This window comes from Papilio machaon, chromosome 13 (assembly GCF_912999745.1).
Source record: "Papilio machaon chromosome 13, ilPapMach1.1, whole genome shotgun sequence".
NCBI classification, from domain to species: Eukaryota; Metazoa; Arthropoda; class Insecta; order Lepidoptera; family Papilionidae; genus Papilio; species Papilio machaon.
The window spans coordinates 6695430-6711800 of NC_059998.1; the positions used below are offsets into that span (position 1 = coordinate 6695430).

A 16371-nucleotide genomic window follows, 5' to 3' on the forward strand; every position below is an offset into this window, starting at 1 on the left:
GATATTTCCTCTGCATTTGCGTTCTTTCCTCCGTCAAATCCACTAATACAAACATTGGGGTGTTACGGCCTACTGATCGGCCCAACGGGAAACACCCAATGAAAAACATACAAATGGGAATTCCCATTTGTATGTTTTTCATTGGGATTGAGTCCATAGGTTAAAAAAATACCATTGTTTGTTGATTTGAGTTGAATGAATCGGTCCAATGGTACAAAGATTACATTGGGCCGATTGATAGGTAGGCCGATCGGTCCAACGGGAAACAACTTACATTGAAATTCACTCGAGCGGTACAATACTACAACCATACTGAAGATAGCCGTGAAGTGGAAGTATTTTCATATAGTCTGTGTGTCATGATGACAAATTATAATCCCTCTCCTACAATATAAGGATGGTGAGGGAAATTGGCAGGGGAGGGACGTTTAGAAAAGAAGAAAACATTATTTTTTCACTTCGCAATTTTAGTAAAAGATGCTGATCGTTTGCTTATTTGCCATGATTAAAAAACGTTATTGTTTATCGTTTTTCTAAGTTACACTATATGTTGTAGGCGTTTCACAAGTCTTTCTCACAAACAATGTGCATCGGGGACGGGTCTCAGCCGGGGTTGGTGCTGAGTCAGCTGGTGCGAGAGATACCGCCACCTACTCAGCATTCCATCAAAAATCTTTACGCTGATGTGAGTCGTACATTCATCCATTCTTAGGTATAATTAAACAATCTGAACTGGTGTGAGGGGCGCTGCTATCGCGGTTGGTTCTGTCAAAGTATATATCGACGCTGGAAAGCATAAACACTGTAACCCTTGAAATCGCGAATATGTTTTTCACACGTTAATAATTTCAACCATTATCAAACCATAATGATTTTATTATAGGTTAGCACAAACTACACAACATTGCTAAATACCGCATGCTTGTAGGCGTATCAGCTCACGAGTTATCATTTTTTGGCTCTCCTGTAAAGTTCATACTTTCGGGGTTACAGCGTTTACGCTTTCCAGCGTCGATATAAAACCTACTTAGACATACAAAATGTTATAAAAGAAAAAAAAGACATGATGGTTACAGTATAAAGAGGATCTTGTTATATTTTTTGACTTTACAGGGGGGCGTTAGTGAACTGTCATAATTTAGTTTGACTTATACTCACCGGGTCAGTTAGCCGGTTTATAGTTTGTTCCCTCATTCGTTCACCTATCCATTAATTAGTTTTTCCTTTCCTTAATTCAGTCATTCATTCAACCCTCCATTCAACAATTTGATTTAACTAATACTTTTTAATAGATGAATCTTTCTATTAATAAATTTAGTTTTGGATTTATAGATTCATTCATGTATCCATTCATTCACTTAGTCATTCATTCAATACTAACCTAATTATTATTTTTCTAGACTATTTGATATGAAGGTAAGATGTAATTACGTTTTTTGTAGAACTTGGTAGTGACATGTGACAAGCTGGATGAAGTACTTGCCAAGCATAACCAGAGAACTACTGACTTCATCAAGAGTGTTGACGATGATGTAAGTTGATCACCAACGTAATATTCACTCAATTTAGCAGTTGTAGAGGTAACAACAACATTTGTTGCACGAATTGTCCTCGCTCAGTGAAATACCACGACCTTACAGAAGACAGGCGTGAAGTGGAAGCAATTCCAAGTACAGTTTGATGAGTATGGTGCCGGAGGCTTAATTTAGACCTTTTTTTCACCCATCTCTTATAAGGAAGGGAGGGAGTGGATAGGAAGGGGAAATATACTCTTTTAGGGCATATTAATGAACGAATGTTAGAACCATTGAATATCTGAATGATTCAATAAAATTGATAATTATACTACATATTTAGATAAACTGTTTCTTGCGACTCCGTCCGTGTAGAATTAAAATAAAATTTAATTATAGTCTACGTTTTCCAGTCTTTGATCTACATCTGTGACAAATTTCATCAAGATCCGTTCAGCCGTTCTGGAGATACCTTCAAACAAACATCCATCCATCCATCCAAACGAAACTTTCGCATTTATAATATATTAGTAAGATTTATACATTAGTTGTTTATATTTATTTTATTATTTCAGAGAAATCAAAATAAATCACATAGAGGTAGAGGAAAGAAGTTGAAGAGTGTAAAAACTTGTACGTATCAAGTTACTTAACGAAATTAATGTATTCGATGGCTTCTACGAATAAGGGTCAATGTGAAAATTAACAACTTTACAGGAAAGGCTCTCAAAGTTTAACCTTAAAGGAAAAAAATGCATACGCCCTTTTACTTTAGCAAAAAATAACATTTACACATGTAAATGTGGTAGCTTTTAACATAAAAAAGTAAAAATCGTCAATTTGTTACTTGTCCCTTATACATAGGACCCATTGTATTATTGAAGATTTTAGTTACATTGCTGTTTTTGTATAAAACATTTTTCTTTCAGCTTCCAGAGCTGATGGTAAACTGTCAATGTATTCACTGGATACACTTTGGGTCAATTTGAAACCGAAGATATCTTCAACAAAGAATAATAGTTTGTCCAGGTGACATTTTATTTCTGAATTTCTTTCTTAGATGCTTTTTTTTAGGTTAAGATTAGTATTTTTTTTATATATTTTGTCCTTTAGTGCTAACAAGTTGACGAGCACAGCCAGCAGGACTAGTCAAAAGCATATTCCGAAGAAAGTAACGCCTAGAGTTAGGAGGAAGTCACCAATGTTAGTATTGTACATAATTTACGATATCAGGATAATAATTGGGTGTTTCCCGTTGGACCGATCGAACTAACGACCAATCGGCTCAATGGGAATTTTTGAAAAATCTATTTCTAAACGATTGAAAAGTACAAGATATTAATAACTATAGCTATACAATTAATAAAATTAGATTGTCTGCGTGTAATACTAGTTGTCGCCCGCGACTCTGTCCGTGCTGTATTTAAAAAAACTTAGTAGCCTATGTGTTCTTCCAAACTATGATCTATATCTATGCCAAATTTCAGAGATATGCAGCCGTTTTGGAGATACCTTCAAACAAACATCCATCCATCCAAACATTCGCATTTATAATATAAGTAAGAGTAAGATAGGAAAATGTATTTAGTATACATGATGTATTTGCGTTACTTTTAAGAAAATTATATTTTATAGATTTTTGTCTGTCTAGTAATCTCCGAAACGGCTAGACTGATTTTGACGGGACTTTTCCTAGAAAGAAGCTTACATATGAGAGTAACTTAAGCTACTTTTATTAATTCCCCACTGACGAAGTCGCGGGCGAATGCTAGTGTATATAAAAAAAGTGTGAGAACTAATAGGAATTAAAAAAAATTGTACACAGTAAGTTGCGGCGACGTGATGATGCAGATGTACGTACCATGGTTGAAGCCGTCACTGCGGTATGTGTACAACTTAAGAGAGATATCCTTTAAAATTGTTAAGACTCACTATAATGCTGAAATTGGTTAAGCCCTAAGTAACTTTTAATGACTATGAGAGTTCACTATATGCAGTAATGGCGGCTAAAGTCGAAATAAACGAAAACTTCACTTCAACTGTCAGATGCACGATTTTTACTTTATAGGTTATTTGACATTTTTTGTTAAATTTTCAGTATGTTAGCGTCTTAGAATTTTTTTTTTTAATTTTTTTTAGGGCATGGTATTAAAAAAAATAATGCTCTCCTTTCGAACAAAGCAACATATCCGAAACGTATTTAAATGATGAATTTTGTACAACTACAGAGTCATGTGAGCCTGGTACCTAGTGTACTGCCTTCTCCTACTAAAGCACAAACCTCCCGTACTAAAGTACCCACGCCACGACTGAAACGAGTAGAAACTTCTAGAAGGAACCAGAAGATGAAGAAACCCACTGAAGAAGTGAAAACGAATATAGAATCTTCTAGAAGAGAAACAGCAAATGAGTCTCCTAAGGAAGTGGTGAAGAGTAGCAAAGTGGTATCTCCGGTTGTCCCTTTTGAACCTGATACAAGCAGGAGTGAGAAGAAATACAAGGTAAGTACTTCTCTCTCTCTCTCTCTCTCTGTTTAGTAATTTACTTATATACATTCGTAAATAATGTGAAATCTATATATATAAAAGAAAGTCGTGTTAGTTACACTATTTATAACTTAAGATCTGTCGATCTGATTTAGCTGAAAATTGATGGGGAGGTAGCTTAGAACTAGGAGACTGACATAGGAACTTTTTTTTATCTTGTGTACATTTTTTTTATTCCGCGCGGACGGAGTCGCGGGTAAAAGCTAGTATATTATATATATAAAAGAAAGTGGTGTTAGTTACACTATTTATAACTCAAGATCGGTCGAACTGATTTAGCTGAAAATTGTTGGGCAGGTAGCTTAGAACTAGGAGACGGACATAGGAACTTTTTTATCTTGTGTGCATTTTTTTTTATTCCCCGCGGACGGAGTCGCGGGTAAAAGCTAGTATGGATATATTTTTTTAAATCTTGAATTTAAATAGGAACATGAAATAGTTTCGTTTAATGAATCGTTAATATTTTTTTTAAATGAAACAATAATTAAAAAAAACCAAAGTGCTTTATTGAAAACTGAAGTCTTCGTGAAGCGTAAAAAGTATTTTTATGTCACAATAATAATTCTAAACGTATAGAATATGCATGTAAATAGATTGTCGGTACAAAAATAATAACATCATACTTATTAACAAAAAAAAAAAAATGTCTTTGTAAAGCGACTACATGTGTAGAAAAATATACCTTATAATCTATTCCATAAAGTCGTAAATCTAATGTGATGGTTTACAAAACTTATTAATAAATTGTGCTGAAGCACTAACATTCTTTAAAAATTGAATTTTTATACGTACGATTTCTAATTTTGTGATACAATTATAAATAGCGTATATTTATATCAAAAATATATTAAAATAAATAATTTCCAAGTGGTATCGTTTAAGCTTTATATAATTTAAAGGCAATATAGAGAGTGCCGCGCTTAGTATGTGCACTAAATGTATATAAGACATCGTATATCGATGGGTATGAATGTTTGTATGTGTGTTTATTTAAGCGCATTTTCCGCACAGCGGCATATTGTCCAAAACTGAGAAGGTGGAGTCCGTCACTGGATTCCTGCATTTCTGGAAAATAAAACCTTTCTGTTAATATTATGCGCTTTTTATTGACAATAACATGAGTATACCATTTTATATACCATTAGTTTCTGAGACTCAAATCTCTGTATGAAACATATAGTCATCCCTGTCATTATCTTTGACAAAACAGAGATAACAATATGTTTTATGTCGGGAGTTTGGTCTCAGAAACCCACGATTAGTTTTGTTACATTATTATTATTTGATGTAGTATTCCAAGTCCAAAAAGTCGCTGAAAGTCCCTTCTTTTCACTATTTTTTATTGTATTTCTATGAACAATAGCTCCTGTTTCTATCTTTAGTCATCGTCAGCAGCAGAAAGGCGTCCAATTTTGATGGTAACTTATAATGTAATGATCGTCACAAGATCAGACATTTACTGACTTTAAAAGTCGATCCCGCGATTGCAAATAATCGCGTCTACTGAACTGTGCAATCTACTAGTATATTATTTATTTTACTTTATAAAGAAAAAATACATTTAATTTATGTTACCTTGCAAGTGAAGCATGCACCATGCCATTTGGCGTTGAGGGCAATAATGGCTTTGTCCACGATAGGTTTGCTGCAACTGGCACATCGGGCTGCAAACTTCTCAGCGTAGCACGATGAGCAGTAAGGCCTACCAGCCTACAATCAAAGAAATAAACCTATCTTATTACTTGGTCCTTATGAGCCGGACAAAATAAAAACAAGGTTCCAATCGTCATTACTATAAGCGAAGAATGACTTGCCATATCTGAGGAAGTGACAAGAGTATTTAAGATTTTTTAGAGTTACAAAGAATGAAAATCATAGGTCTATTACCTGTTCCATGAAGCCACCGCCACCAAGTTCCTTTCTGCAGCCACCGCACACGAAGTGATTTGAGTGCCACGACACTCCCAAAGCTTGAATTACACGCTGAAAATAAAGAAAACATTAATTTAGTAATAAATCGCAATGGAAAGGTTTTTTAATATTTAACATTTGCTTTATGTAGGATAGTTTCCGTTTCTATGACAAGAATTTGTCGCTATTATTTTTAATTATTGCAACCAACACGCACTTGGCCAGCGTGGTTGACTATGACCTAGTCACTCCTAACTTGGGGTAGGCTCCGAGCCCCTCGGTGGGGACGTATAGTTAGCTGATGATGATGATGATGATTTTTAATTATTGATGATGACTTCTTTGATTATTAAAGTTTAGATTATTTTCATTCTCAACAAAAAAGTGTTGAAATCTCTTTAATAAAATACATTGAAGTAAGTCGTTACAAAGACAGACATAAACCTTGCTAATGAATTCATGTTGAAAACATCTTTATGCCCATTGTATTGTATATTTGGGTATGATTCTCCGGACGCATACGATTACATCATCAAAAGCTGTATGAATGATTAAAAGCTTGTTATGTCTCCCAACGCTAGACATTACGTTCCTGTTAAACGAATGTATATATAGTCTCGGATAGAGCATCCACATGAAAAATCTGATATGGGACATTTTGAACGTCGATAATTTTTTTATTTACACTATCCACATATATAAATTACAGAATGCGAATGTTTAGATGGATGTATGGATGTTTGAAGGTATCACCGGAACGGCTAATCGGATCTTGATGAAATTTGGCACAGATGTGGAATATAGCCTGGAAGAACACATATGCTACTTATTACATCTTTTTTTAATACCGCGCGAACGAAGTCGCGGGTAACAGCTAGTAAGGAATAAATTTAAGAAATTCTTGTCATTTGTCGGGGTCACAATTGTTAAAAAACGTTTGTTATAGTACTTTAAACATGAGTTAAAGATTAAATTCAAGTTTACAATTCCAGAGTACATACGAATTTATTATATAGGATAAACATTAGCGTTACTTTACTATATACATCAATAATCTAATGTTACTTCGTGTGTTGCAAATAATATTTTTTTTAGCTTAATCAGAGCCACTTAGTTTTTAGCTAATGAAACTTTGTGTGAAAAATATATATATTTTTTATTTTATACTAAATTAATATAAGGAATAGTCCCATTTAGTTTATAAATCAAAGTGTCACTAGTATGGAGATACACTTATCACTGCGCACGGATGAGCGGACTGTTTTTTTTCATAAACAAATGATGTCATCGCGCCAGAGACAATTCTGAGTTATAGTAAAGAGGGAACACACAAATACAGTCTCTATGTTAACCTACGTATTATTAATGTGAATCTAATTAAATTTAGAAAGATTACATTAGGATTAGCTGTCGCTCGCGACTCCGTCCGCGGGAATTAAAAAACTATCAGTAGCCTATGTGTTCTTTTAGACTATGCTCTACATCTTTGACAAATTTCATGAAGATCCGTTGAGCCATTTCGGAGATACCTTCTAACAAACATACATCCATCCATCTAAACATTCGCATTTATAATAAGTAAGATTATATTAGTAACATAAGTATTACTTTATTGACAACCGTTGCAAATAGAGTTAGAAGGACAAATTCGACCACTGAAACACCTGTACAAAACATGTTTTATACACATGGAAACATTGATGAAAAGTTAACAATAATCGTTGAAGTTCATCACTTGCTTGTCTAAAATTTTATATGTTACAAGAATTGTATTGAACTAGATATTTCCAGTTATAAATTACGTTGAACAAACAGACAAAAGTTGCGGTAACCGGAAGGTATTATTGCCGAAATTTCTTACGTTCATTAGCGTGTTACGTGTTACGCGTAGGCGTAGTGTATCATTCCGGCGGTGTGCAACCGCCGAGTCAGTGGCATCATGTGAACATTGACATATATATTCGCATGAATGTCGCCCTTGAACGACGTTATTTAAATTTGAGATAGAGATAAAAAGACAGGCTGAAATTTTAGATGGTAAACTATAATTTCGTTCAATATTAAAGACATTTTATACTTGGTTATCGATGTCGATGGTTCAGAGAAATAAAGGGATTATTTGATGAAATTGGAGATGTTATTTGGCATTAAAAATGAAACAATGGAAAAGTTTTTTGTCAAAGTAAAAAAAAAATCAAGAGAACAAGTCAAGGTAATATTATAGATATTTATAAAGTTAACTGTATTAAGGATATATTTATAGCGCTTAAAGAGTATCAGAGTAATGTGAGTCATATCATATCTTCAAGACAATAGTCACTAGGTTAATGCATTGAAGTATATTTACTTGTAACATATAATGTTAGTTTCAATAGCAACATAGTATGAAAAAAGATATATAGGTACCCCAATGATTTTGTTTTTTGCCACCGTATTTGTAATATTGGAATGGCCTAGTCACCCCTAACTTAATGTAGGTTTCGAGCCTCAGTGGAGACGTGTATTGAGCTGATGATGATGAGGTCACCAATACGTGCAGTCCTATTTCTATATCTAGGTTCTTAGTTATTGTAAGAAGTCAACGTCTACAACATGCATTAAATTATATTCACAATAAGTAATGGCTTAATTTCTCTTGCGATTCATCGTTACTAATTCAACGAGCGTAGATAAATTATCTTATAACTGGAAGTATTATTTTGTGAGCATATTGAGTAGGTCTGAGAATCGGCCAACATCGATTTTTCATAACCCCCCCGGACGGAGTCGCGGGCGCCAGCTAGTCAAAGTATAAATTCAAACATGTATGCGCATAATGTCTATAATTGCATCGTATTAGATATGTATCAGACGACCACATCTTCCGAGTGATTTGTTTACATGTGGATGTAAGTTGTTATAGAGCGATGTACATTGATAAATAATTCATTAGTTTATTGGCATCTCACGAGGTCGGATGTGTGTGAATTGTAGTGTATGTAAACAGAGTGTCGTTTGTCTCGAGCGTATACGTCACAAGTGCAAGCCAGTACACCTGTACTAAAGGTATTACCTACCGAGGTAGGGGGGCAGTCGGGGTCAGACGGTTGGACCCGTAGCACGTGGTGGTACGTAGGCGAGCCAAATATAATGGACGAATACTACATTGGCGACGAGGATAAAACTGTAAGTACGATAATAAATTGTATTTGAAAAAAACGAAGGAAGAGACTAGTGTGTATGAATAATAAAGGAAACTTCAATAATTGACCGTCAAAATTATTCTTAATATTATTTGGCCTTACGTGCACCCAATTAAAAACAATTTGAAATGGAAGCTATTGATTGCCAAACTGAGCAACGATTTTCTTTGTTCGCATATGATACTTATTTGTAAAATGTGGCTTAAAGACGTTACTAGCTGTGAATATTTTACAAACGGTTGAAATGTAAACTAAACCAAATATCGAAATAAGATCACAATACAGTGCAACCAATAATATAACTCTTAATCTTATAATGTGATTCATGTCTTGACATGTTTCGACACGCTTTTGTTTGTACAGTAATCATTGTTGTTTTGATGGAAAGTAATGTAAACAGAGGGCTCGTCACAATTGTTAAAGATTTAAGTTAAAATGGCTCAGAAACGTAAAAAGTGTTCCTTATCGGTCGCAGAAAAGCGAAACATCATTAATGATGTTGACCAAAATCCCATGACGAAAAAATTAGACATAGCTAATAAGTTCGGGATTCCCGCAAGTACATTGGCTACAATTTTAAAATTTAAAGATAAGTTTTCAGAAGAAAGTGGTTTGAATGTAAATTTTTAATGTCTGTCCTCGGCGGTATTTCCAATCCACTACGACTTAGGGTCCTTCAAGAAGCGAGCATATATCTTTCTTAAAGGCCGGCAACGCATCTGCAATTCTCCTAGTGTTGCGGATGTCCATGGGCGTCAATGATCACTTCGGTGTTCGCGCAGCTCGTTGGCCCCCTTCTCATATCATGCGAGTTCAAAGACGTAGAGGAATGTATGTCTTTTACCTCTTTATAACGAATTTTTGGCCAATCTAACCTCAACATAACAAACCTCAGTTCAACGAATTACTTGATATTACAGATATTTTCTTGTTCCCCTCCGATTTGTTGTATCGAGGTTGCACTGTAATTGGTTATCACAATATTAATTTTGGTTTAAGTTGTTTACTACAAAGTGCACTATGATGAGTCATAATGAATGACACGTGCAAGTGACAGATTGATTTCCGGTGTATTGATAAAAACTTACTCGGATTAGCAATTGACGAATGATGTTTAAGAAAATATTGAACTATAAATGATATAATAAATATTTATTTACTACCCTAGGAGTATATCCACGACGTACAAATTAATTAGACATACACATATTTTATGATTGCACGAACGACCTAAAACAATAATCAAATGCATTTTTAATAATTTACAACTACATCCTAAGACTGTCTTCGACCTTTGCCAATAATCACTAACAGTGTATTGATGGACTGTAGTATGAATTAAATAATAATAATATCTTTCAAACTTAAGTTATGTGTAACAAACTAGGTACACTAAAGTGTAAATTTGCACTTAATCGTAGATATCCACTTAATCAGCACTTGCGCCTGATTACAAAGCAGCACAAAGTTGATCATTAAATTGATTATGTCATGGATATGACATGGAAGCAGCATGGCTGATCGTTAAATCGATGAATTCATGTATATATATGACATGGAAGCAGAATAGCTGATCGTTAAATCGATAAGGTTAAGTAGATAAATGACAAGAAAGCAGCATAGCTGATCGTTAAATCGATAAGGTTATGTAGACATATGAAAGCAGCATAGCTGATCGTTAAATCGATGAGGTCGTGTATAACACGAAAGCAGCATAGCTGATCGTTAAATCGATGAGGTCGGGTATAACACGAAAGCAGCATAGCTGATCGTTAAATCGATGAGGTCGTGTATACTAGGGCTGGTTGAAAAGAATCCGAAACGACAATTAAAAAAAAAGAAATAACATTTTTTTTTACTAGAAACGTAATTTGCAGTCTTTTACGATCTCAATACATGTAATTTTGGGAAATAATAATTATTTGTTTAAAAAATATTCAGCTTTATAGTGAGACAGTTTTCATTTTCATGAAAGTGGAGAAAACGGAGGTTCGTGCCGTCATAAAGTTCTATGTTTTAAAAGGGAAATCGGCGACCCAGATTCAAACTAAGTTGAATAGTGTGTTAGGGGATTCTTCACCTTCATTTAGCACTATCCACTCTTGGGTGGCAGAATTCAAACGAGGACGAACGAGCTGCAATGACGCTCCCCGTAGCGGAAGACTAAATGAGGTAACTACCCCATAAATGGTCAGTAAAATAAAAAATATCGTATTAGAAGACAGTCGATTAAAACTCAGGGAGATAGCCCAAATTGTGAACATCTCATCTGAACGCGTTTTGAACATATTATATGAGCATTTATCTATGAAAAAGCTTTGTGCGAGATGGGTGCCGCGGCTTTTGAACGACGAGCAAAAGAAACAAAGAGTGAATGTTTCAAAGGAGTGTTTGGAACTTTTTAGACGGAATCCCAATGAATTTCTTCGTCGATTTATAACAGTTGATGAGTCCTGGATCCACCACTACACGCCGGAGACCAAAGAGCAGTCTAAACAGTGGACTAAAAGCGGCGAACCCGCACCAAAGAAGGCGAAAACGACATTATCGGCAGGCAAGGTTATAGCAACCGTATTTTGGGATGCTAGAGGTGTCATCTATGTGGATTACCTTGAAAAGGGAAAAACAATAAATGGCCCATACTATGCAAACTTGTTGCAAAAGTTGAGTAACGCAGTGAAACAAGAAAGACCCCACTTGAATAGGAAAAAAATATTGTTCCACCACGATAATGCACCGGTCCATACTGCAAAAGTTGCGATGGCAAAAATTAAAGAGTTACGCCTTGAATTACTGCCCCACCCACCATGTTCGCCAGATTTGGCCCCCAGCGACTTCCATCTGTTCCCAAATTTGAAAAAATGGCTAGGAGGACAGAAATTTTCGTCCAACACTGAAGTGATTGACGCCGTTAATGGCTATTTTGAAGGACTTGACAGTTTTTTTTATAAAAATGGAATAATAGCCCTGGAGAAGCGTTGGTCTAAGTGTATTGAGCTAGGAGGAACATATGTAGAAAAATAAATTAAATTTATTCAAATATCTCTTTTTTCTCCTCTTCATTCCGGATACTTATCAATCAGCCCTCGTAACACGAAAGCAGCATAGCTGATCGTTAAATCGATGAGGTCGTGTATAACACGAAAGCAGCATAGCTGATCGTTAAATCGATGAGGTCGTGTATGACACGAAAGCAGCATAGCTGATCGTTAAATCGATGAGGTCGTGTATAACATGGACGCAGCATAGTTGATCATTAAGTTGATAGTATTTCGTAAAAGAAAACTTAAATTTTAGATACCACGCTAATTTGGCCCAACTTACGTTGGAAAAGTTTGAATACGAAGGAGAAACTACATCCTTCAGAGTAAGATGGGAGAGCTGGAAGCGAATACTATTTATATATATGAATGCAACGGGTATTGACGACATTGGGTAGGAAATAGTCAGTTTATTACATTTTGGTTGCTTGGAATTACAAGAATTATTTTATAATTATAATAATGCTGAATGAGTTAATAAGTGACATTTTATATTTGAGATGTCTTAGACCGAGTTCCGTTTATGTCCCTACTTAGGCCGAAATTGACTCCAAGATAACAATAATTATACAATATAGACATGTTTCTTACTTTTGAGAGTTTTCATGACATTGTTTTGTTACTTTTTAGTGCATTTTGTTTGACACTGTTTTTATAAAGTCGACTTTCATTTTTCTTAAAAAAAATGTATATAAATTATTTCTCGATTTTTAGGGAATTTGAAGTTTGGCAACAAAAATTCCTTAATACGTATGAGGACGGAAGTAGGACATAAAGAAAGGGACTTACTTCAATTCAGGGGCTATCTTTTAAACAAAGAAATAGTTATCAAGATCTGTATACTAATTGAATATTAACGAACTAATACATTCCTTTAATTCTGTGCAGCCGCGCGCCACAGTAGCATTTTTCGGATGCACGTAGTTTTTAATCATTTGATATCTTCCAAACTATTGATCGGAATTACATTGTTTGAAATGCAAATGTAATCTGCATTTAATACTCTAGTCTTAAAACATATTTATTTTGATAAGAATTCATATCAAATGTGGTATAATAGCGCCGTAAACTTATGACGCTGTTTTTCGTGCAACATGGCTATTGTGAGACATCCATAGATGATAGATATATGCCACCGTAGACTTTTATTTAGCAAATTTAAGGATTTATAATTGCTCCATACATCATTTTAATGTAGGTAGTTTGACCTACGTAAGCCAGAAAGCGAAATTGTTTCTTTTCATTGTAACGCGATGTAGCATTTATTCGTTATCGCGTAATTTTATTCCTTCGATATCTCCTAAACTATTAAACAGAATGATATAGTTTCAAGGGCAAATATAGTCTTAATTAAATTCTCTTGATAATGAACATATTTATTTACATAAGGGTTAATACTGAACTCGAATAATAGCGTCGGAATTAGAGCATGAATTTAATTGATGTTTCTAAAAAAAAAAAAATGGTTATTGTGAGAAAACTATAAAAGGTAGATATGCTATTGCGGAGTTTTATTAAGCACATCTAAAGAGCTGCAATTCTTCCACACTAAATTTTTATGCAGGTCCTATAGTTTAGCCTACGTAAGCGCTGAAGGCAAAAATGTGCCTAATTTTCGCAACGCATTTTTAAGCTTAACTCAAAATCTACTACCATCCCCATGCCAACCAGGGTCATCCAGGAATAGTTCTCATGAAAGCTACATTGAGGACCAAAGTTTGGTGGCATAGGTAATATCAGCTCCAACCCCTCTTAAGTCCCCTTACGCGACAAGAATTACCGAATGAACCTTAGGTCGACATAGCCATCGTTTTAATGGAATCTCTTTACTCTACGTTACTTACTTGACATTATAAATGAGAACGTAACTCTGTCTGTCTGCCTGTCTCGTTTTCACGCCAAAGCTACTGAACCGATTAAAGTGAAGTTTGGTACACGGATGGTCTAGAGCCTGAGGAAGGACATAGGTCACATTTTGGCGCGAAAAAGGGGTTGTAAAGTGTTGAAAGTTGGGTAGAAATTTGTATGGAAGTATCGTCATTTTTACAGTTAGAATGTGGATACTTATTTTTAGGCTTCTGATCTGATATAAATAAATATGACCATCAGTCCCACTCACCCTGATGAAGGGCCCCCGAAGGGCTCGAAACTAGTCGGTGACGACACCGGATATATAGACGTGAGTGTTTAAGCTGTTTCTATATAAGTTAATAAATATGACATTTGAAGTTTGTAAAAGTTTTAGCCTCAAGGTTGCATTGTAACAAAACGGAATAGGGAATGAAAGTTTTTATGGGAAGATGTGTTTGTGAATATTTTGTAAGTTTAATATTTTTGGCATAAGTTTTTATAAGTTTAATTAAAATACCACAAGAACAACATAATTCACGACCCGTAACCCAGAGGGGTAGGCTGAGACACGGGACCTACATTTGGCGCGGTCCTGGCACACGTCTTTCTATGTCTTCTACATTCATACGTCAAAGCATAGCACGTCGGTTAAGTAAAATAATTAACAAAAAAAAAAAAAAATGTTACCCGAGATGGTATTTCACGCGGACACAGCTAGTCTAATATATAAGTTTTCACATATAAGTTCTCACTGAGACATACATAATTGCAAAAGAAAAAAATTACATACTAAGTGTAAAGTGACAAGTGATAATTAGTGATGTAACGGATCTCTGCTCCTGTTTCCGCTACTTTTACAGCGGAGATACAAACGTAAGTTTACGACGACTAAGAGTTACACATGCGCGGTTCGAGACGCCCAGTCCGTGCACGGCCTTACGGCATTTGTTTGTTTATGTACCTTTTCGTGAATTTAAGCGCGTGTTATTTTGCTGCTGTTTGAAGCAATCGGTTTCTCTTGGTGGAGTAAACGGTCTAGTTATTGTCCATATAAAATTTGACAGCTGGCAACATGTGACTATTTCATACTTACGAGTTATTAAATGTACTTTTGAATAACTGATAACCACGTAATATGTCATCATCATTATTATCATCAGCTCACTATGCGTCCCTGCCGAGAGGCTCGAAGCCTCTCCCGTGTTGGGGGTGATTGGGCCATGGTCAACCACGCCAGCCTTTGTAAATATGTTTTTCATATTATTTACACTGCTGTTTCCGTTTCGGGTTCCGCTAAGACGCTCCCGTTGCATTACTAGTAATAATATATATAAGCTCGGAATGATTTTACGGGATTAGTTCCGTTGAATGTGATCAAGGCGAAATGTAGTTAATTTAAAAAGAATTGAGGGACTCTGGCGAGTTCTAAATGACAATGAGAAGAAAGAAATAATTTAAATAAGGAAGATAATTACAATATGGTATCAGATTAAAATAAATATGTATGTGGTTGTTGTGAAAACATTTGTGAAGTGAATTTATAACTGATTATTGAATCAAAGTTAATCAAATTAACAAAATTAGTTTATATGTAAAAGTGTAGAGAAATTTATGATATCAAATAACAATGTTACAGAATAAATAAAGATTACTGCTATACCTACACGCCTAGTGATTTAATTACGATCAAATACAAGTATACATACAAAGATCAAATACATTAAAATAAGGAAGGGATGTAGTGTATGTAAACAGAGTGTCGTTTGTCTCGAGCGTATACGTCACAAGTGCAAGCCAGTACACCTGTACTAAAGGTATTACCTACCGAGGTAGGGGGGCAGTCGGGGTCAGACGGTTGGACCCGTAGCACGTGGTGGTACGTAGGCGAGCCAAATATAATGGACGAATACTACATGAATCACTAGAGTTTTTTTTTTAATTGACCAGTTTGTTTACTTTCAAGGTTTGTTGAGGTGGACTTTTTAAATGAACTGTTTAAAAAAATGATAAATGTAAAAAAGGTTGCTAATGAGTAATGTAGTTTAAGATTTATTCTTTGATCCCTTATGCTATTTATTATTGCTTTTTTCTCATAGAAAATACCTTACGGATAAAGTTTCTCGGTCTTGTAGTAAGTACGCTTTGGAGCGAAGTTGGCGATAACATCATCTTTACGCCGCGTTGATTGTGGGGCGTGGGCTGAGCTATAAAATATTTTACTGCCTTACAAGGAGCGGTCTGTTTGCCGGCGTTGCGTCATCTACTTGTCAATGATTTTTGCGTCATTTTTACATCTACCCAATGTTAGATCAGTTTCGCATAGAGT

At 35.1% G+C, this 16371-nt stretch overlaps 2 protein-coding genes across 2 annotated transcripts in view; one reads left to right on the top strand and one right to left on the bottom strand.

Moving 5' to 3' along the window:
* LOC106719740 overlaps positions 1-16371 on the top strand; it is a 43202-nt gene that overhangs the window by 3174 nt on the left and 23657 nt on the right. Inside the window, exons 5-11 of the mRNA XM_045680417.1 lie at positions 557-685; positions 1443-1532; positions 2090-2147; positions 2444-2543; positions 2628-2717; positions 3340-3397; positions 3743-4015. Coding sequence (XP_045536373.1) covers positions 557-685; positions 1443-1532; positions 2090-2147; positions 2444-2543; positions 2628-2717; positions 3340-3397; positions 3743-4015 — 798 coding nt within the window. The remainder of the gene's footprint in view (positions 1-556; positions 686-1442; positions 1533-2089; positions 2148-2443; positions 2544-2627; positions 2718-3339; positions 3398-3742; positions 4016-16371) is intronic.
* LOC106719842 (transforming growth factor beta-1-induced transcript 1 protein) overlaps positions 4902-16371 on the bottom strand; it is a 29469-nt gene continuing 17999 nt past the window's right edge. Inside the window, exons 4-6 of the mRNA XM_014514301.2 lie at positions 5948-6043; positions 5636-5770; positions 4902-5125 (exon numbers count right to left, since the gene is read on the bottom strand). Of these exons, the coding sequence (XP_014369787.2) occupies positions 5051-5125; positions 5636-5770; positions 5948-6043 (306 nt within the window). The 3' untranslated portion in view covers positions 4902-5050. The remainder of the gene's footprint in view (positions 5126-5635; positions 5771-5947; positions 6044-16371) is intronic.